The sequence below is a fragment of the Geotrypetes seraphini genome, chromosome 11, assembly GCF_902459505.1.
Source record: "Geotrypetes seraphini chromosome 11, aGeoSer1.1, whole genome shotgun sequence".
Taxonomy (NCBI): Eukaryota; Metazoa; Chordata; class Amphibia; order Gymnophiona; family Dermophiidae; genus Geotrypetes; species Geotrypetes seraphini.
In genome coordinates this window covers 55013091-55035719 of record NC_047094.1, presented here as the reverse complement: position 1 = coordinate 55035719, position 22629 = coordinate 55013091, and the positions used below count along the sequence as shown (strand labels likewise).

Below are 22629 nucleotides of genomic sequence, written 5' to 3'. Positions count from 1 at the left end.
CTGAAGAATCTGTCCCTATCCACCCTCTCTATGCCTCTCATGATCTTGAAGGTCTCTATCATATCTCCCCTGAGCCTCCTCTTCTCCAGAGAGAAGAGCCCCAGCCTATCCAACCTCTCGGCGTATGGGCAGTGTTCCAGCCCTTTTACCATTTTCGTTGCTCTCCTTTGTACTCTCTCAAGTACCGCCATGTCCTTCTTGAGGTGCGGCGACCAATACTGAACGCAGTATTCCAGATGTGGACGCACCATCGCTCGATACAATGGCATGATGACTTCCCGTGTTCTGGTTGTTATGCCCTTCTTTATGATGCCCAGCATCCTGTTGGCTTTTTTCGAGGCTGCTGCGCACTGTGCAGATGGCTTCAGTGATGCATCCACCAGCACACCCAAGTCTCTCTCAAGTCTGCTGTCTCCCAACAATACCCCCCCCCCAATTTGTAGTTGAGGGGGGTATTGTTGGGAGACAGCAGACTTGAGAGAGACTTGGGTGTGCTGGTGGATGTATCACTGAAGCCATCTGCACAGTGCGCAGCAGCCTCGAAAAAAGCCAACAGGATGCTGGGCATCATAAAGAAGGGCATAACAACCATATATATATATATATAATTTATAGTTTAAGTTCTTATATATAGTTTCTTGGAAGAACCATGTTTTCAGTTTTTTTCTAGAATTGGATGTAGTTTGAGGTTGTCCGAGTCTTTATGAGAAGTGAGTTCCAGATTTCTGAGGTTTGATAGTTGAATTATTTGTAGAGTGATTATTTGTATTTTACTCCTTTTAGAGTTGGGAAGCATATGATCATCTTTTCTGAGATTTGGTGATTTGTGGATCTCCTTAATAGTTATGTGAATCTGGAGAAGCTTTCTGGAGTGTCTCAGTATAAGAATTTATGTGTCAGGCAGCACAGTTTAATTTCTACTCCAGAGCCAGTGTAATTCCCTCAATAGTGGTGTGATATGATCAAATTTTGAGTGTGACGCACTCCTTTTTTTTCTAGTCTTTGTATTTTTATTGAGAAAATAAGTTTTTTCCAAAATCAATATCTGATATAACAAGTTTTGTTATCATAATAATTATGAAGAAAAAAGCAAAACCTAAGAAAATGTGGAGGCAGATATGTCATCTATATCAATAAAGATAGATAAAATAGACCAATTGTCAGTGTTTTTGGAATGTAATAAGGATTTTTTTAATAAATACGTTTTGTATCGATATGTTAAGCAAACCAAATTCCACCATTGCATGTGAAGAATTTTGGATAGCTCTTTTCAAGAGTTTAAGATGATTTTTAAAGCAATGGCTAGCAAAGAATCTAACAATAGGCATTGTTGCTGGTTTAGGATATGTTGGAAACGTATAGATTGCAAAATAATATGTCTGTATGTTAATTCAGTTGTCAAATTAAAAACTGAACAAATAGTATTCCAAATTTCTTTCCAATATGATTGAACAAATTTACATTCAAACAAGATATGCTTTACTGTGCCTAAAACAGTTTTACAAGACCAACAGGATAAGAAACTGATAGATTAATACTGTGTGACTTACTTGGTGTCCAACATGATTTATGAGTGATACAAAACATTGTTTTTGTAATAGCTACTGATCTTGATGATGCAAAGGTTACATTCCAAAATTTCTCCCAGTCACTATTAGAAATTGTATTGCAAATCTTCCTCCCATTTGTGTTGTAGTGCTGTTAAATGTTTTATTAGTTATAAGGAGATCATTTAAGTCCCATATATTAGATTGCTAAATATTCCAATAAATCATTTTTTAGAATCTATTAGTATACTTGGGTTCTACCAGATAGGGTAGTAAAGTGATTTAGGCCAGGGAGTTATTAATTTGTTATCTAAATCATTTAATACCCCATTTTTTTCCCAAAAGCATAGCGCGGTTTTTAGCACTGGCCATGATGGTAACAGCTCTGCTCATAGAATTCCTATGAGCGTCAGAGCTGTTATCACCACGACCGATGATAAAAACCATGTTATGCTTTTGTAAAAGGGGGGGGGAGGGGGGTAAGTGTTTTGTAAGCGTCTTTTAAGATAGGATTAGAAAGTAATGATATTGGTAAAGACATACCTGGTGCTTTAATTAAAGGTATAGGATACAAGATTGATTGTTCAGTTTCCAGCCATCTTTGCACAGAAATGGGGTTTGTATGTGTTAACCATACTGCAATAATAATATGATTCAAAATGTATTGTAAATTAAATTTAGTAGAAGGGCTTCATTCATTCATACCACATAGAAAAAATAAATGGACATAACACAATCTTATGTGAAACAAATCATAAATACAGAAAAAAACGGAGAAAAACAAACCTCAATTGCAAGCTACCGGGACTACACAAGTACCCTAAGCCGCTTGCATCATCACAGGTTTGTGAAAAAACTCCGTACAATTATATTTCACTTTCAATCATTCATGTGCAATATTTTCATTCGTGTGCAACAAGACTTATGTTCTTAGTGTTACGTTGATCTTCAAATATCAAAAAGGTGAATGAGAGCCCAATCTATCTAAAATATAAGGAAGGCAACAACTCCAATTCAGACTTTAAACAGGGTCTGACAGCATGGAACCAGAAGTACTAATGTCAGATAGAGAAAGGAATCACTTATCTACAAATGTTCTCAATCAAAATCTTCTCATCCAAAATCTGACTTCTTCTCCCGAAAGAAAAGTCTTTCCGTTTTGCCAAACTGGCTACTTCAGGGGATCCATTAATGTCCAATCTTCTCCACGCTTTTACAAAACACCAGTAATAGGGCTGACTCATCTCAAGATGGCATCTTTAAAGAGTCTAATCTTCCCCACCATGACAAATGCAGAGGCGACCAAGAATTCATAGTTTGTTTGTTTTTTTTACTTTTTCCATAACTTTTGACTTGTTGAGATTTAAAGAAGTTAGGTCATTATCAAAATATAAACCAAGGCATTTAATATTCTTAACCCATGTAAAAGGACAGTCAGGTATATTGAACAGGAGACAGTAATTAAGTGGCATTAATTCAGTTTTATCCCAGTTCACCTTGTAACCTGAAATTTGGGAAAAACAGATTATTTCAATAAGTTTTATCAGAGAACTTTGTGGGTTGGATACATTTCGGTATAAGCAGATAATTTGAATTCTATATATTTGACTTGCATTCCTAGAATCTGTGAAGATTTCCTAATTTTAATTCTGAGGAGCACCATCACTCAAGTTTGAAGTTGGATTGGCCATTTCTTTCTTTCTTTATTCAAGGACTACACTTTGCTTGTCTGGCATAAGAGGTATGCGTGGGCATGCATGGGAAGTGTATGTGGTGGGTATTGGAATAGGAATTTCTTGGGTAAAATTGAGATTGTTGTTTTTTATGGAGGTGTGTATGAGGAAGAGAAAGGATATAAGGTTTGTAAATAAGGGATGCAGCTTGGATATTGAGTATTAAGAAAAGCATTGTTAATGATTTTGCTGATGTCACTATGTACTCTGGATGTGTATGTTACAGTACCAGACATCTACACCATGTATATTGTCTTTGCTGCATTTCCTAATAAATACATTTTTAAAAAAAGGTTCTCGAGCTAAATTAAACAATAAAGGGGACATGGGATATTCCTGACGAGTACATCTATAATAAAGTAAAGGGATATGAAAATTCATAATTGGCAGCTATTCTTGCTGAGGGAAATGTATATAGTAGTTTGATTAATTTTATATATGATTCAGGAAAAACAAAATTGTGAAGGGTATGAAACAAATGGTTCCACTCTTCCCAATCAAAAGCTTTTTCTGCATGGATGGCAACTGCTAATAAAGCTTCTGTGGATCAAATGACGGAACAATCTTGTATTGTCCCAGCCAAATCTGCTCCTCAAAAACCCAACTTGATCTGCATGAATAAGTGGAGATATGACTTTTGCATGAAACCAGAACTTTTGTAAATATTTTGTAATCAAGGTTTAACAAAGATATTGGACGGTAGTTTTGTACTAATCACTTAGCTATAGTTCGGGTTCCTCTTTTCCACATGCATCACTTTGCACTTGTTCACATTAAATGTCATCTGACATTTTGACACTCAATCTTCTAGTCTCACAAGGTCTTGCGATTTAATAACTTTGAATAACTTTGTGTCATCAGCAAATTTAATTATCTCACTATTTATTCCCAGTTCTAGATCATTGATAAATACTGTATTTTTTGCTCCATTAAAAGCACCTGACCATAAGATGCACCCTAGATTTAGAGGAGGAAAACATTCTGAACCAAATTCTCACTGCTAGGCTCTGCACCCAACCCCACACTCCTTGCCAAGTTCTGCACCCTGTCCCCCCCCCTCCCTGCCAGGCTCTGTACCCTGTTCCCCCTCTGGTGGACTAGTGGTAGGTAGGGACAGGGCAGGAAAGCCTAGTGGCTGGCAGGTAGAGACAGAGCAAGTAGGCCTAGTAGCTGGCAGGCAGGAAGGTAGAGACAGGGTGGACAGGGCAAGCAGGCAGTTATGGACAGGGGACAAGGAAGGTAGGCAGGCCGGCCTCCCTCTCCCCTCCCCCAGGCAGGCACCAGGAAAGCCCCAGCCTTTCCCTCCCTATTTTTAAGGCAGCAGGCAGGCCTTGGCCCTCTTCCTCCTCCTCTGCCCCCCCCCCTCCCTGTGTGTACCTTATTTATTTTTTACTTCTAGCGCCCTCCTTCCCAGGATGTGGTGCACAACGCTGCCTGCCTGGTCCCACGCCGCTTCTTGTGAGAACTGAGAGCTTTACATAATGTGGTTAAATATCCTATTTGCAACTGTTGCAGTCAATTACAAGCTGAATTGTAGGAGGTTGGTGAGGAGCTCAATTAAATGTCCATCTTGGGATCAGTCACATGGTCTCCCCGGAGGACCATCCAGATGAACTTTCCAAAACCCAGCAGTTTGTCCGGGTTTTGTAAAGCTCTGAAGAGCTCCAGACACATCTGGAGGGCTGCTAAGCATGTGTGGATAATGCCACACATATATGCACATGCTCCAGGCCCTCCGACGCAGCCGGAACTCATAGAAGAGAGGAGTCTTGGGGGGAGGGGCATGTGTCTGGGGTTTTGTGGCACAAAATATGGTAACTTTATGTAAGAAATAACACACTCTCTCTGGAAGAACGCGGGAGGACCCCAATAGATACACTCCTAATAAGTGACACTTGCCATCCCTGCAGCAAGACCTGTAAAAAGAGTTATTCAAGCCTAATAAGAAAAGCAAACACTGCGCGGTCTCTGTCGCACAACGATTATGCAAAAGTTTGCTTTCGAGGTGGGGCCTCGGAGAGCCAGTCCCACCCCCTTAATCGTCCCTTTTTTTTTTTTTTTTTTGATCACAAGAAGGCTGCAAAAAACCCTCCAAAAACATGCGCAGTAATAATTACGCGGAACCGGAAGTCGCAGTTGGTTTACAGGCTGTGACGTTTCCCTCTTAGTGCGCTTGTGCGGCGGACTAGTGTATTCGTCTCATATTCTTTTTTTCCCCGATAGTTATGGGAGCTGAACGTAAAAGCAGAGAGATAAAGGAGGAAAGCCGTGACTCGTTGTCAGTAGCAGTCTGGTGAACACCCCCCCAAAAAAACCCAAACAACTTGCTCATATAATTTAGAAAAAGAGCGCAATGTGACAACGCTTTGTATTAGGGGGGGTTGATCTCGCAGTCGTAGTCTCGCGAGAAAAGCGTCAGTTCAGGTATCCGCGCGTCGTGGGTCTCTGCTTTATGCTGTTCGGGACAACGCAAAGTAAAGCGACGGAAAAGTTGGTCGGGCTGGGGCCTGAGTGGTTCAACCCGACGCTTATGATAAACGTAAACTCTTTAGACGCTGTGCATCTTTGGGAGCCGGGCTTTGGGTCTTGGCTCTGGTCTGGCTTTGGGTCTAGTATGTGGATTACATCCCTTCGCTAATGAGAGGGAGAATGGGCACCCAGGGAAGCCCTGTCAAGAGCTACGATTATCTGCTCAAGTTCTTGCTAGTTGGAGACAGCGATGTTGGGAAAGGCGAGATCCTGGAGAGCCTTCAGGACGGCGCATCGGAGTCGCCCTATGCTTACAGTAATGGTAAGAAAACTTAAGTGGGAAGGGGAAAGTGGCAATCCTAAAGGCTGGTAAGGTTAAGGTTATTTTTAGGGAATACGTGATTCGTCTCACGGGGGGGTTCAGATACAGCATAAACTATTTTTCTTTCTGTTCTCTGGTGTTTCTTTTCCTAAATCCCAGTATTTGCTCCCGTCCGAGATTGGTTTTAATGTATTAGCCAACAAAGCATACAAAAATACACACCCACCCGCCCACACACAATTTCTTCTTGGTGGCGTTCTAAAACGTATGGTGCTTGCAAGCTGTTAACATGCTTTCAGGGCTCTCTTTCTATAACAAACAAAAAAACAAACCAACCCTTTTCTAGCTCAGATACAGAGGTTTAGATTGACGCAGTTGTTCAATATTAACTACGCCTTAACCAAAACTCTGCCTGGGGCAGAAATAGTTGGTGCTATAGGGAGATGGTGGGGGGACAGGGTGAGGGAATTGGAGAACAAAGGAAAGGGATGCAGATATGCCTATAGGGCAGAATCGTTTTTTGAATTTATTGGGCTTGATATGCTTGGTGTGGTTTTTATTTTTTTATTTTGATGTTTAGCCCATGCCTTTTCTTCATAGCAATAGAGTCGGCTACGTCCAGGAAGAATAGCAGTTTCAGTAGGTGTTCATATAATTATAAGAACGTTTTTATGGCTTTGCTATGAGGATTCCAGCAACATTGTTCATTCACATGCAACCAAAGAAGGGAGCCTAGGTTACCAAGCCGGGGGGGGGGGGGGGGGAGGTTGATGTTTTGGGAGAGTGCTGAGAAGTCTGACAGTGAGAGAGAGCAGGATTATGTCTGGTGAAGAAGCCCCCTGTGCTAGCAATGAATGTTAAGCCCTTTAGTGCTATCATATCACCCTCATTCCTTTGTTCTCCCTTTGCACCACTCTTGTGAATTGTTTATATAATATACTGTATATTCAGATATCATCCTTTGTCTTTATCCTTATGTTGTCTTGATACCTTCATCTTTCTGTAATACAGAACTTGTCTAACATTTTATCATAGTTTCTGCTGTTCCAACTTCTTTTATAATATTTGGAATATCCAAACTATTAGATGCTGCTTCTTTGAACCTCTTGATTCATTCTCTCGTGATTTCATGCATTGACTATTGTAATGCCCTCTATAAAGGCATAAATAAAAAAGAAATAAGAAGACTCCAGATAATATCTGCCATGAAATGTTGAATTCTTTCCATTGATAGCCCAGACTTTGACTCCCATCCTAGGGCAGCCATTACTCCTCACGTGTTATTCAACTTGCGAATTTAAAGGAGTATATATTGCTCAATTACTGGTAGTATCTTAACAACCAAAGCATTGAATACCAAATTAAAATATAACTAACTAAAATAGTGTATGAAGACATAAAGGTAAAATCTGTTAAGCAGAGTCTGACAAGTCTATTCAAGACAGATAAATAAGAAATTTGGAGGCTTTTATGGGAACGATTAAAACAAGAGGTCAGTGGAAAAAATATTTGAAACATTGGTCATCGGTATTTAAGAAAAGAAACTGCAAAATTTTTATTTTTTAAGTTCTTTGATTTACTCGCATACTCCAAATCCAATGCGATTGTGGCAATTCGGCTGTTAGGTTGTGCACACATCTATGATCATGTAATTCCATTATATTTGAAATTCCATCGGTTACCAATGAAATTTAGAATTAAATTTAAAATCCTAATGCTGGCACATAGGGTATTATTTGAGTTACAACCATTATATTTCTCTAATCTAGTGTTATTTTACACACCTAGTCTCTCGTTGAGATCTTTAATTGACAATAGAGTAGCTGTTTCGCCATATTTCAAAGACTCACCTTGTCTCAACCATAAATGGTGCATTTTTCTACTTAGTTCCAATATTGTGGAACAATTTACCAGTAGAGTTAAGGAAGGAAGAATCTTCAAAATTTTAAGAGACATCTAAAAGCACATTTTTTTCAAATGGCTCTACCAAATTGAATAATGAAACGGGGACCGCAGTCTGTATTAATTTGTACTGATTCATGTTGATTTGGATTTATTTATTTCATATAACAGTTTTAGTGGATATGTTTTAGTTAATTTCTTTGATGCTCTCAAGCTCTGCCAGTGACGGATCTGTGAAGTGTGCTGTGCTGGGAGTTGTATTAAGACCTGCACAGCATGGCTGTTATTTTCCTGATATGGTGTTGATTACACTAACAATAAAAATTATTTAAAAAAAAAATATATGACTTTGCTATCAGGCCACTTCAGAGAATTTTCTGTCTCTTAAATTTGTTTTATTATATTTTTAATTTTTTTTATCATCTTTCATTATTTCTCTTTTCAATTTCTTTGATTTTTGATCTTGGAAATGTATTATGTTATTACTTAATTTTAGTTTTTCAGGTACTACTTTAGTTAGATTGTGAGCCTTCAGGACAGATAGGGTAGTTTTTTTTTTCAAGTACCTAATTTCATTTTAGGGCTCCTTTTACTAAGGTGCGCTAATGTATTTAGCGTACACAGGAAATTACTGTGCACTAGACTGCGCGCTACGCTTCTAGAACTAACGCCAGCTCAATGCTGGCATTAAGGTCTAGCGTGCGTGGCAGTGTAGGACGCGCTATTCCGCGCGTTAAAGCCTTAACGCGGCTTAGTAAAAGGAGCCCTTTGTTTCATGCATTGTAAACCGCTTAGGTCAGTAAAATGCAGGAGCGGTATATCAAATCTTAAATAAACATAAACACTTGTTTTGTTCAGTCTTGTTTCCCACTGAATCCTCACAAAGCGATACAAGCGATATAATACTGTTACATAGAGTTATACATATTACAGAATTATCAACATGTATAAACAGTATAGGGTAATACATCAAAATTGCATCTGATTCTTAACATTGTCTGTCTTTATTCCTATTAACTTGCATTATTAGTCTGCTTTTCTTTGAACCCCTGGTAGGGATTTCTTTAAAAGAAAACCAACATGTTTTTAGTTAGGTGGTTTTTTTTACCGTTTTATATACTATGGTTGTCACATTCATGGAGCATCAATGATTTGAGTCACTGCTATTCTAGTGTAATGATGGGAACTTAAGTACATGTACAAATGGCATGTCTCATTTAAAGATTAGTCAGGACTGACTGAAACTACTGTTACTTTACATGCTATGAACAAACATGTACATGAGAAGCTTACAGTAAAGAATACAAAGCATAGACCCTAAAATCCATTTCTGGTCTCTGTTGGCTTTCAGATTTTAGTTAAATTAGTATATGCTCTCCCATAGTTAAGAAAAATTGGCACTTGTGTTGAAATTTTAGCTTGCACACTGTTTTTATGTGACATCTCTTACTCAGACTGCAGAGGACAAGAGCCCTTTATACAACAAAGAGCTGCAGTAGTTTCTCCAAGCACCAAACAATGAATGGAAACGATTTGCAGTTATCGCAGAGGTTCTCAACCATCCTGTTTAGAACTCCTCTGAGATATGTAGCAAAATATTCTGAGTTGCTTCAAAATGCAATTTGCAGTTTTGAACTGTTTTTTTTTTCCTTCAGTTTTATTTTAGGAATACAATAAAGCTAAAATCTCTGTTTTCAGATTTTTGTAAGACGAGCCTCTCTGATCATCTGCAACATACAGGTTGATTTCCGTCTTCTATTTTGTTTCTCCTAACCTAGTTTAATCACCTGTGAACAAACGGGACCAGTTTTGGGTCCTCCTATGGATGAGGGCATTGATATTTATCATGTTTTGTAGCTGGCAAATTGGAGATGGTAACCTCAGTATGAGGGGGCGCTGAAAAGTTCTCAGTTCAACCAAGAAGGGAATGATGTGGAGCCATGAAACATACAAGTTATTCCACATATTCAGCCCTAAGTTCAACACACTTGGCACAGCATGTCTGAAGTTTCTCTAGCCCTTACAAAAAAATACTCTGGTCACTGAAATACTGCTCTGCTGCTTCAGTCGCGCCAAATCACTCAAATTTATTGCCCTTTCAAACTCTTCAACATTTGGAAATAGAAATAGTCGGATGGAGCAAGATCTGGTGATTAGGGTGGATGGTCTATGCCAGTGATGGCTAACCTTTTTGAGCCCGAGTGTCCAAACTGCCGCACAAAACCAAAGAATTTCCTCAAAGTGCCAGCACGTCAATTAAACCTTAATAACAAGATTTTAGTATCTAAAAACTCTTTATAAAGTTGCCTGAACTATGTAACATCATTTTTAAAGGTTGGAATCTTTGTATTGTCAGAGAATCAATTTGATTCACAATCCTTTGGTTTTCATTTCAATTTATTGGCAATTTATAATGTTTTAATGATTTCATTCATGGGCCGAATACACACATACTTTTCTCTGTCGCCGCACTCTTTGACCAAAAGATTTGTAAGCCTGCAACCACGTCAAGGTAGACTCTTTCAGCAGCTCCCCTCCCTCCCCCTTACCTTTGTGGCCAAGTCAAAATGATCTACCAACAATAAAATTTTAAAAACACAAAGCACGCTATACGCAGAGAAAATGTTAATTATCATTTATATTCCGCGGGTTTTCAAAGAAGTCAAGGCAGATGACTTTATGCAATGTCACCTCAGTAACAACTATACAAAAATAGACAAATATTCCCCCTCCCTTTTTACTAAACCGCGATAGTGTTTTTAGCGCAGGGACCTGCGCTGAATGCCCCACGCTGCTCTTGAAGCTCATAGGCTCCCTGCGCTAAAAAACGCTATTGCAGTTTAGTAAAAGGGGGCCATAGTGCAAAATATAGACAGCATATATAAATTCTCAAAACGGACACATTTTGATCACTAAATTGAAAATAAAATCATTTTCCTACCTTTGGTAATTTCATCAGTCTCTGGTTGCACTTTATTCTTCTGACTGTGCATCCAATATTTCTTCCCTTTTTTCAGCCTCGTGTATGCTTTCTCTCCTCCAGACCTCATTCCCTCCCCAAACTTTTTCTTTGTTTCACCCTGCCCCCTTCTTTCTTTTTCTCTCTCTCCATACCCCCTTTCATTCTGTATGTCTGTCTTTCTCTCTCTCCGTGCCCCATTTTTCTTTGTTTCACCCAGCCCTCTTTCTTTTTTTTTTTTTTTTGGCTCCCCCCCTTTCTTTCTTTCTCCTTGCCCTCCCCTATGCCACCACCATTGGGAAAATGCTGCCACCGCCACTGGGGAATAGGCTGCCACTGCCGCTATCGGGAACAGGCTGGCGCCGAGTTCACCCTGCTTCTCTTCCCCACGGGGCCGACCAACTCTCAACATCGGAGGACATTCTGGGCCAGCCAGGCAGCGATTGGCTGGCCCAGAATGTCCTCTCCGACATCAGAATTGACGCGGGTGGCGAGAGTTGGTCGGCCCCACAGGGAAAAGCAGGGAGAACTTGGCACCGGCCTGTTCCCAATGGCGGCGATGGCACTCAAGTGGTTAAAGAGACGCAGTTTGCCAGCCTAGGGAGAACACTGGAGGGTGGCCAGCTGTGCACCCCCTTGGGGGCGTAAAACCGGGGCAAACCGCCCCCACCCCCACCTTGGTATGCCACTGTCTGTACCTCACTCCCTCCCTATGACCAAAAATTCTCCTTTCTTCTATTCCCCGTGTACACAACCATCTCTTTCCCTCCCTTCCTCTCTCCCAAGTCCTTGCCTTCTGTATCCAAAAACACATTCCCTCCCCCACCTCAGCATCTCTTCCCCTCCCTTCCTCTCTCCCAAGTCCATGCCTTCTGTGTCCAAAAACACATTCCCTCCCCCACCTCAGCATCTATTTCCCTCCCTTCCTCTCTCCCAAGTCCATGCCTTGTGTCCAAAAACCCATTCCCTCCCGCATCTCAGCATCTCTTTCCCTCCCTTCCTCTCTCCCAAGTTCATGCCTTGTGTCCAAAAACCCATTCCCTCCCCCACCTCAGCATCTCTTTCCCTCCATTCCTCTCTCCCAAGTCCATGCCTTCTGTGTGCAAAAACCCATTCCCTCCCCCACCTCAGCATCTCTTTCCCTCCCTTCCTCTCTCCCAAGTCCATGCCTTCTGTGTGCAAAAACCCATTCCCTCCCCCACCTCAGCATCTCTTTCCCTCCCTTCCTCTCTCCCAAGTCCATGCCTTTTGTGTGCAAAAACCCATTCCCTCCCCCACCTCAGCATCTCTTTCTCTCCCTTCCTTTACTCCCAAGTTCATGCCTTGTGTCCAAAACGCACTCCCTCCCCCTTTTGTGTTCCCCGTTTGTCTCCCAGCCCATCTTAGCAACTTTCTCAGCAAAATGTAGCTCGAGCCGCGTAGGCTTGTCTTCTATTTCCTGCCTGTCCCGCCGCGCACAAATAGCCGATCGGAAATCTTCCCCGACTTCAGCGCTGACGTCGGAGGGCGGGCTTTGCTTAAGCCCTCCCTCCGACGTCAGCGCTGACGTCGGGGAAGATTTCCGATCGGCTGTGTGAGCGGCAGGGCAGTCGAGTTATATTTAACCCCGCGGGTCCCCCATCGTCCCCGTTCAGCTCTCTCTCCTGTGTACCCCCTGGTAGTACTGCCCTGATGGCGGCCCTGCGCGTGCCAGCTGCAAGGCCTTCGCGTGCAACAGTTGGCACGCGTGCCATAGGTTCGCCATTGCTGGTCTATGCACTTCAACCCCCAACCTCGTCAAAACATTCATTGTTTTACCAGCCTTGTGAGCAAGTACATCGTCTTACAAAAAGAGAACTCCTTCCTGTAGCTTCCCTCTCCTTTTTCTCTTTCAGTGCTTCCTTTAATCAGCACAGCAAGTTACAGCAGTATTCTGCATTAACTGGCTGCTTAGAAGATAGTCATTACAACAACCTTCCTGACCTTTCCTGCTGATTTTTGGATTTTGAATTTCCTTGGCAATCCTGAGTGCCGCCATTGTGTGGACTGTTTTGTCTCGGGATCATAGTGCTGTAACCATGTTTCATTAGCAGTAACTAGTTCCAAAATGTAGACGCCAGCTCACTGAAAATGCTGTAAAATCAATTTCTCATCAGCATTTAAACATTTTGGCTCCCACTTGGCTGACAGCTTCTTCACACCCAGCTGCTTATGGATTATACACCCAACACGTTCCCTGGATATGTGTAGTATCTCAGCAGTTGTTTTAGCTGATATTCATGTACCTGCCAAAAGCAGGTAATGGGCATGGTCAATAATTTCAAGAGTTGAGACCATTTGAGGCCTGCTAGATCTTGTTGCATCTTCGGTCTCAAAATCTCCACGCTGAAAGTTTGCACCAACTTCTTTCACTGTGGAGTATGATGGGCATTTGTCACTCAATGTTTGCATCATTCATGGATTTCCTTTGGAGTTTTCTTCTGGAGGAATCTGCATGACAGCTTGGCATTCCGCATTTGAAAATTCCATACTTTTTGCTGACATGGTTCAATCAGTGATCTGAAACAATGTCAAAACATAGCATTACAATTCTGCAAATTGGCACTTTGCAAAATAAAATACAGTGGTACCTTGGTTTGCGAGCATAATTCGTTCCAGAAGCATGCTCGTAATCCAAAGCGCTTGTATATCAAAGCGAATTTCACTATAGGAAATAATAGGAACTCTGACCATTCATTCCACATCCCAAAAACTTTAATAGAAAATAGAGTACTGTACATACTTGTATTGCAAGATTTCATTTGTTTCGAACAGTCAATGCGGTGAATTGGACGTGATGCTTTTATTATGTTCAGCCGTGCTCAGTGTGAGATGTGCGTATGTTTTTCGCACTTGAACTGGGGGTGCATGTAGTACGTTCAGACGCGATCAGTGATGCGATGCGCATATATTATGCATATTTGACGTGACGTACATATATATGCTCGTGCTGCAAGACAAGGCTCATTTATCGAGTTAAAATTTAAGAAAATGTTTTTACCATGTTACTCAATATCCAAGGTTTAACTGTAATACTCTTCAGCTACAATGGCAAACTAACACACAGAATTTAGGAAACTGGGCTGAGAAGTTTTCAGCACCCACCCATAACTTATGTGATTGTATCATTACTTCCACAAACCTCATACAGCTTCTTATATAGTTACTAGTGTTTAAGCCCGTTAGATTAACGGGTGCTAGATGTCTCCTGCTTTTGAACCTGGACAGGGGCAGAGGCAGAGCCGGAGCGGGAGGGAGTGACGGTGGGAGAGCAATTTCAAAGCTTCAGCAGCGGCGGCTCCTTGACCAATCCGCGCTTACAACGTCCCCACACTTGTGGTCTGGCTGGCTCCCCCACCAAAGCCCTTTGCAGCGGCAGCCCCTCCCGCATCCGTCCCGGCGTCCCAAGCCTCTCCGAAGGCCGGCTCCCACGAAAATGGTACCCCTCTGTCCAAAGCCGCGGCGGAAGCCTCCCTCAAGACACATTTCAAATCTGACATATTGTAATCACAAAACAGAAAATAAAATTATTTTTCTTACCTTTTGTTGTCTGGTCATTATTCATATCATGTAGGGGTCCCAGGCTATGGTTGGCTTTTGATAACTCGCTTGCCAGGGCCCCTTCTTTCTTCTTCCCTCCCTCCATCCCTGCAGCTGAATACAGGCACCTCCCCCCAGTGGTCTGAGACAGGAGGGAGCAGTTAGGAGAGGGTCTGAGGGCAAAGAGGGGCTCAACAGCACACAACCACCTTTCCTTCCCTCCCTCCATCAGGTGCTCCAGTGGTCTGAGACAGGAGGGAGCAGTTAGGAGAGGGTCTAAGGCTAAAGAGGGGCTCAAAAGCGCCCAACCACCTTTCCTTCCCTCCCTCCATCAGGTGCAGTGAATCCACCAATGTTAAAAGGAGCCGCGTCGAAATCGGAGGCCTGCCACTGCTGTAGCACGTTCCCCTCTGCCTTGGTCCCGCCCCTTCTCTGACATATGGGACCGCGGCAGAGGGAATGTGTTATGGTGGCGGCAGGGCTCCAATTTCAAAGCAGCTCCTTTTAACATAGGCGGAGGTGAACTGTACCTGATGGAGGAAGGGAAGGAACGGTGGGCCAAATTTCGGCAACGGCAGGAATTGTTTTGCGGGCCAAGCACCATGAAACTTTGTTTCTTTAGGCAGCCCCGGTTGTTTACTTGGATTCAATGTGAGCCGGGTGAGGAAGGCCGCCGCAGCCTCGCGGCTAGGTAGGGGGACAACAATGGCGCTTATGCTCAAGCCCCCGCCGCAGCTCCTCTCTCGATCCTGGTGCGGTTCGAGAGGGGAGTCATGGCGGCGGCTTGAACATAAGCGCTATTGTTGTCCCCCTACCTAGCTGCGAGGCTGCGGCGGGGTTTCCATGGCAACCCGATCACGGATCTCAGTGTAGGGCCGGGTCTGGTGGCGCCGTGTAGTGCGGAAGCGGGAGGCGGGACCTCAGCACAGCGCCGCCGGCCCCTAGGAGCTCGAGGCCGGCTGCGGACATGCCTGGCGTGGCATGGTGCAGGAGGAACAGTGATCGGTGGAGAGCAGGTGATGACAGTGATAGGTGGCGCGAGGTGGAGAGTAGGTGATGACGTAAAATGTGCGCATGCGCACTCGTGTTTTCGGGACGGATCAGGGAACACGTTTTTTTTAGTGCGCATGCGCAGCCTAGCATTTTATTATATTAGATGTTGTAACCATGGTGTTATACATTTACAAACCAGGACTACTTTTGTTCTGATGCTTTGTTTCATTGGCAGTAACAAATCCAAAACCCACTATCAACCTATATTCTCCTGAAAATATAGATAACTCCAATTTCCAGGCTTTTCCACATGTTTGCAAATCTTATGTGGTATGAAGGATACAATATTTTAGATTTAGATTTACTCTGTCCTCAGAGTGCTTATAATCGAAGGGGCCCTTTTTATTAAGCTTTGGCAAGGGTACTACCTCAGCTTAAAATGGCATACTGTGGGATTGTTCTTGGGTGTCTGTGGTAAGTGCCAATTTGGCACAAGCTAACCACGCTAATTTTTTATTTTTTTTTGCAATGGGTGTTTCTGCACTAATCAGTGTAACTTTATTATCACATGCTAACTGGTTAGCACAGGATTACCACATATGCTCTTGATGCTTACAAAACAGGTGTTGGTAAGTACTTACTTGGGAACCTTTTTTTCTGGCTTCAGTGTATTTGTTCTATAAGTTCTTTCCTGAATTTTTCTTCTGTTATTTCCTGTATTGATTACTGTAACTCTGTCTACTGTGGAATCTCTGCTTCTTTGCTTTGTTGTCTGCAAACACTGCAAAATTCAGTTGCTAGATTCCTGTGTAAGGCCAAATGTAAGATCATGTTACTCCACTCTTCATCAGATTATACTGGCTACCTGTTCAGTACAGATGCCACTTTAAATATTTTTTGCCTTATTTAGGGCCTTACACTTAAATGTTCCATCGTATTTGGCCTCTATTACGATCCCTTACATACCATCACTATCCTTGCGCACATTGGACTCCCATAGATTGGTCCTTCCTTTTCCAAGATTGTGCACTACGAACCACTCGTTCTACAGCCTCATTTTTCTGTCCCCTTTGCTGTAGAATAGCCTACTCATCTCCGTTCAGAATTGGCTTTTTGAAATTTAAACCTCGGTTAAAGGCATATTTTTTCCAATTAGCAATTAATTCTCCTTTGATTTGAGTTGCTGTGTTTCTCATGTATCATATATATCTCGATGTTGTTGGGACCCAGCACACAGAGTGTTTATGACTGTACCACTTTGAATGACTGGTTCTTTTCTTTCCTATTTTAATTGGTGTTCCTTTCTCTTATATATAATTTTATTTTATTGCAAGCCGCTTAGACTTTTTTTTAACATTTGTGGGATATCAAATATTTTAATAAATATAATGGCTGCACACTAATGGAACTGTCTTCATCTAATTGAGTGCCTAATGAGTCACTAACCCTACCTTTTACAAAGCTGTGCAGCAAAAGCCCTGAAGCCCTTTAAATTTGGGGCAGTTACCGCAGTGGCTGTCACAAGCACATCTTTGTAAAAGGGCCCTAATGACTACTATTTTTTTTTTTTTTTTAAGTTAAGAATCAGCTGGGAGGATGTCCAAACTTTTGCACAAGCAGATTTTTAAAAAATAAATGGGAATCATGCATTACAAGTTGTGTAAATGTCATGCTTAAATCTGAACAAAGTAAAGGAAGTCAGCTTCTGTTCATTTAGGAATTTCATTTTTATTTATTTATTGCTAGTACAGCTAGTAGCTGACCTAAATGGAGTTCATCAAAGCAGCCATAAAATAATATGCAGGAATGTTTTTTTTTGTTTTGAACGTGCACCTGTCTCACTTATTTCATTGAATGTAGTTGACAGGAGAAACCATTGTGTGCAATTATCTAGCATTTTTATGCTCGCCACTCTATGAATCACATTCAAAACTGTCTGTTTCCTGATTAATAGTTCTAGCTGGGTTATAAATAATAAAATAAATAAAAATAGGTTCATCTGATGATGTACCAATACCATCCAAGATTGGCCTAAGGAAATTTGCAGAGCAAATTCGATCATGTTTCCCTGCTTCTGTCAAACTTCACTGGCTTCCAGTGATTTCTAGGATTCACTTTAAATGTACCTGCCTAATTTTCAAGATCTACATGGCATTCTTCCTCCCTGGAATTCTTCGAGACCTGACACTACCAGATCCGCCCACATACTTAAACTATCTTTCCCCTCATTAAAAGGCGTCATGTAAGCAGGTGAATTAGGGAAATCCCTTTTCTTCAAATTCACTGAGCTTTTGAATAACCTCCTTGCCCCGCTGCGGAACCTAGGCTCATTTCAATTATTCTGAAAGCATCTGAAAACCTGGCTTTTCTCCAAAACGTAAAGCTATCTATTTAAAATGTAAAGCTAGCTATCCTCTTCATAACCTCTAATTTCTTATTATGTCCTTCCCTCATTTATTGAATTACCTGTAAACCGTGCCAAACTCTATCTTTATGGATATGATGCGGTATACAAACTTAAGGTTTAGTTTAGTTTTAGTTTAGGAAAGGGAAGAAACTAATTTTGATATTTTACCATAAGTCTGGGCAGTAAAACCATGCATGTATGAGAACTATCATGCCCTTAAGTGAAATTGTTTACACTATACCCATAATATATATGCCTTCAGAAAATACCAACAGTGAACATTAAATTAAAATATAGTGCCTAATTAATGTAGCACAGTGTTTCTCAACTTCTTCAAGCCAAGTGCCCCCTAAGTCTAACAAATATCAACTGAGTACCCTGCCCAAGCTCTGCCCCTGACCCCACCTCATAATAATATTACTAATTGTAATGCAATTTCTTCCTTTCATTTTTCATATGCATACAGTATAATCTTATTAACAATATATAATGGTAACCACAAAATTAAAAAACACAAAGCACATTGTACACAGAGAAAATGTTAAATTATCATTTATATTTGGAGGGTAGATGACTTTAAAATATGTAATGTCACCTCAAGAACAGCTAAAAAAAATAGGCAAATATAGTGCAAAATATAGACAGCAGATATAAATTCTCAAAACTGATGCATTTCGATCACTAAATTGAAAATAAAATAATTTTTCCTACCTTTGTTGTCCGGTGATTTTATTAGTCTCTGGTTGTGCTTTCTTCTGACTGTGCATCCAACCTTTCTTTCTGCCTCCTGCATGCTTCCTCTCCTCAGGATTTCATTCCCTTCCCCATCCAACATTTCTCTCTGTCCGTTCAAGAGTCCAACTTTTCTTCCTCTCTCCTCACGCCCATTGGCAACATGTCTCCCTCTCTCTTTCACTGTCCATCTTTCTTTCTCTCATTCCCTCCCTTGCTACAAAGGGATTAGGGAAAGAGAGAGTGAGAGATCCATGGTGCATCTCTCCCACCACCTCTACTGCCACATCCAACATTTTCTCTCTCTTTCTCATCCCCAATATCATGTACAGCATCTTTCACCACTGCCCACCAGCCCCATGCCTAACATTTCACCTATCATCCCTCTCCAGCACATGCCACATCTCTCCCTCCATCCTCCACCACTATGTTCAACATTCCTTCCCTTGCATCCCTTTCAATCTGTCCTACTGTTCCCTCTCTATGACCATATCCAACATTTTTCTCTCTAATCCTCTTCCCCATGCATCTCTACCTCACTGTTCTCTATGCCCAACAATTTTCCTTTCTTCCTTTCCCCCTGTGCACCATTTCTTTCCCTCTCACTCACTCATGCCCAACAATTCTCCCTTTCTATTCCCTCCCTTCTGTGTCCCAAGTTCATGCCCCTCCTATCCTCCATCTACATGCATCGTTTCTCCTTCCATCCATGTGCATCTCCTCTGTTTCCTTCCATTCTACTTTATCCATGTGCACATTCTTCCTCTCTCTTATTTTCCTCTTCATCCATATGTATATCTTCAGTTCCCCTTCCCTCTCCTCCATCCATGTGCATTTCCTCTTCTTTCATCCCTTCCTCTCCATACCATAAGAAGCATATCCCTTCTCCCCTTCTCCTCCATCCATGTCCAACATTTCTCCACACCCATCCAGCCAACCATCCAGCCTTACCATCTCTTTCCATTTCTCCACATCGCTTCCTCTCTTCCCCCCCCCAGTAAGTCAAGCGTTTCTCCTCCTCTAACCTTTCTCCTTCTACCGCCCTACCACTGCCTGACCCGGAATCAGAATTCCACACACGGCCTGGCACCGGTGCTAACTTCAACAAGAAGCCTTCACGTCCATGTGTTCGGGAAAACCCCGTCGGCTTCACCCTCTTTGACACGTTTGCATCACAGAGGGTTGATACCAACAGGGTCTCACGAGCGATAGACTCGAAGGCTCTGCATCAGTTAAGCTAGTGCCAGTGCTGGGCCTTGTATAGACTCCAGACTCCCCGACAGGCAGCGGGAGGGTGGTAGAAAACGGAGGGCTTCCGCCTTCTGGGTCAGCTGGGGTGACTAAAGCAAACACAGTCCGGGCAACACCAAGCTAACTCCAGAGATAAAGAGCCTTCCATCTTCTGCCAGGGAGTCCAGAGTCTATACAAGGCTTGGTACTGGTGCTAGGTTAACTGATTCAGAGCCTTAGAGTCTATCGCTTGTGAAGCCCAGTTGGTACCGCTCCTCTGATGCAAATGTGTTAGAGTGGGTGGAGCCAACGGGACCTCCCCGAACGCGTGGACGAGAAGACTCTTTGGCGGAGGGGGTCATGCCATAGCTCATACCCACAAATGGCTCGTGTACCCCTAGGGGTACGCAGACCGCTTGTTAAGAAACACTGTTGTAGCACAACTAAAGTTGAAATAATGCGCAGGAGATACTCTTGGCATAAAGTGAACCCAAAAGTATGCAGAGAACAAATAATACAGACTGAAGCAAACTGGCACTCCCTGAGGGCAAACAGCACCTGTGTGAACCAGCCATAGACACTGAGTGTGTGTGTGAGAATAAGTTGTCAGAATGCGAGAGAAAATGAGGCAGTTTGTACCAGATAGTAAAGTATGGGTGGGAACGTGTGAGAAGGCAGGGGTAGTGAAGATCTTACACAAAGCATAATTGTATATCTGTAATGTATGTTCTTACAACCACACACACAGTGACAGCACAGATGGATCTGAGTTGATTTAGGTTTCCTGAGGCTCTGAAATGAAATTTTCTGATCCAGTGGAGACATTTTCAAACTCCTGTCTTTTGACAGTTCTTCCTTTAGCTAGCTTCAATAGAGGAACATAAGATTGCCATATGGGTCAGACCACATCTTGCCCAGTTTTCTGTTATCAACAGTGGCCAATTCAGATCATATCACAAGTACCTGGCAGAAACCCAAATAATAGCAACATTACATGCTATTGATCCCAGGGACAGCAGTGGCTTTCCCCATGTCTGTCTCCAATAGTCGACTATTGATCTTTCCTACAGGAACTTGTTCAATCCTTTCTTAAACCCAGTTATGCTAACTGCTGTTCTAGTACAATATGTCTACTAGTCCTGAACCGTAGGGTTTTGCATTTAAACCCGCAAATTGCTTGCAGAAAACTTATCATTATTTCAACTCCATCTCCTTCCCAGGGAGCTGCTCAGAAGTGTTTTATTATTTTTGGTTATTTTTTCCAAGTGTTCGATTGTTGTTGGGACCTCTGCCTGGGAGAAGATGCAGACTTGTGTTGTGGAAGTCTGCTGCTAGCAGGATCAGCCCTTGGGGATACCTAGTTAGTTAGTTAGCCAGCCTGCCTTTAAATTTTTGAAGTTCAAGGCCCAGGCCGTTCCCCGCATAGCTGCTCACATCCCTGATTTATTTAGGAGCTTGAATGCAGATTGGGCTTGGCTGGGATTAATAGTGGGTCAGCTGCATAGTTTGGAGTGTGTGTGTGTGTGTGTGGGGGGGGGGGTCTTCAAAAGTCAAATTTGAAGGTTTTTGTACCCAGAGCCTAGGTCCCTCTCCTCTAAATAACCTTTCCCTGCATTTTTTGTCCTTTAAGGAACAATATTTTTTTCTAAAACCTCCATCTGCCTCAAAACCCTCAGGCCTTTCTACCCCTATATTATGCCAGGTTTGTGCTGGCTGGCTGGCCGAAGAGCGTCCATGTCCCATGTGCGGTGGGCCCAGGGGGGATGGGGAAGGGGCAGGGAGCCTTGGACTCAGCCTCTGAGTCCTCCAGGGCTGGGGATCCACAGGAGGCATGTTCCCAGGGGAACACTTTCTTTATAGAGTCCTCTGAAGGTGCATTGGCCAAGCGCAGTTGCATGGGAACTGTGGTTCCCAGAAGGGCAGGCAGGGGATCCCTCCCGGGTTCCTCAAGCTCCCAGTGCTAGGCTTCCCCCTGGATTTTATAAACCTCATGTGGAACGCCTATTTGAACTGGATTTTGTAAACCTCATGTGGAACGCCTATTTGAACTGTCGAAGGTCCTCAATATCTGCTTGCAGTACACCAGAAGCAGTGGTGCAGGAGAGCTTCCCTCAGCATGCGCCCTGGCCAGACAAAGATACAGGCTTGGAACAAGAGGTTCTGTCTAACAGACTAGGAGGATGGAAAGTCCAATTCCATGCCATTGTTGTCCCAGAATTAATTTTTCTGGCAGTCTGGCTCTTTGCATGAGAGTGGCAGTCAAGAAATGGCAGTGGCCCTGGACCCACGGTGCATCAGCTTTTCAAAGCCTATGTGCTTTTGGACATTATTTCTGCCTAGCTGAGAGAATGAAGCTGGAAGTTCTTCCAGCTACCTTATCTCTGTTTTGAGCAACTCTGTTGCACTGACCATGTGCTTTCCCTCACATTTGGACATCATAAAGCTGGTCACAGACCACTGGGATTCTCCAGAGGGATCCTTGCAGATGGCTAAGGCTATGGCCAAGCTTTACCCGATGACTCCAGATTTCCAGCAGCTGTTTGTTTAGCCAAAGGAGGTGTTATGTAAAAAAGATCCTCACCGGAAAGTGAACAAGAGGCAATCTGAAGCCTTGAGTATGAGCAAGGAGATGTGATATTTTGTCTGCTTACTAGCATTCTTCTCGATCTGGATGAGATTCTAGGTGGTAGCACATTTGCAGAATAAGGACCAAGACTTAATCGCCCAACAGACATATTTTTTTGAAGCCTTTATTGATATGTTATTGCCAAGGAATG

General features: G+C 42.5%; 1 protein-coding gene across 1 annotated transcript in view; it reads left to right on the top strand.

Moving 5' to 3' along the window:
* The first annotated feature begins 5421 nt into the window (after window positions 1-5421).
* Window positions 5422-22629, top strand: part of RAB40C (RAB40C, member RAS oncogene family) — a 93438-nt gene continuing 76230 nt past the window's right edge. The window contains exon 1 of the mRNA XM_033914051.1: window positions 5422-6071. Within this exon, the coding sequence (XP_033769942.1) occupies window positions 5918-6071 (154 nt within the window). The 5' untranslated portion in view covers window positions 5422-5917. The remainder of the gene's footprint in view (window positions 6072-22629) is intronic.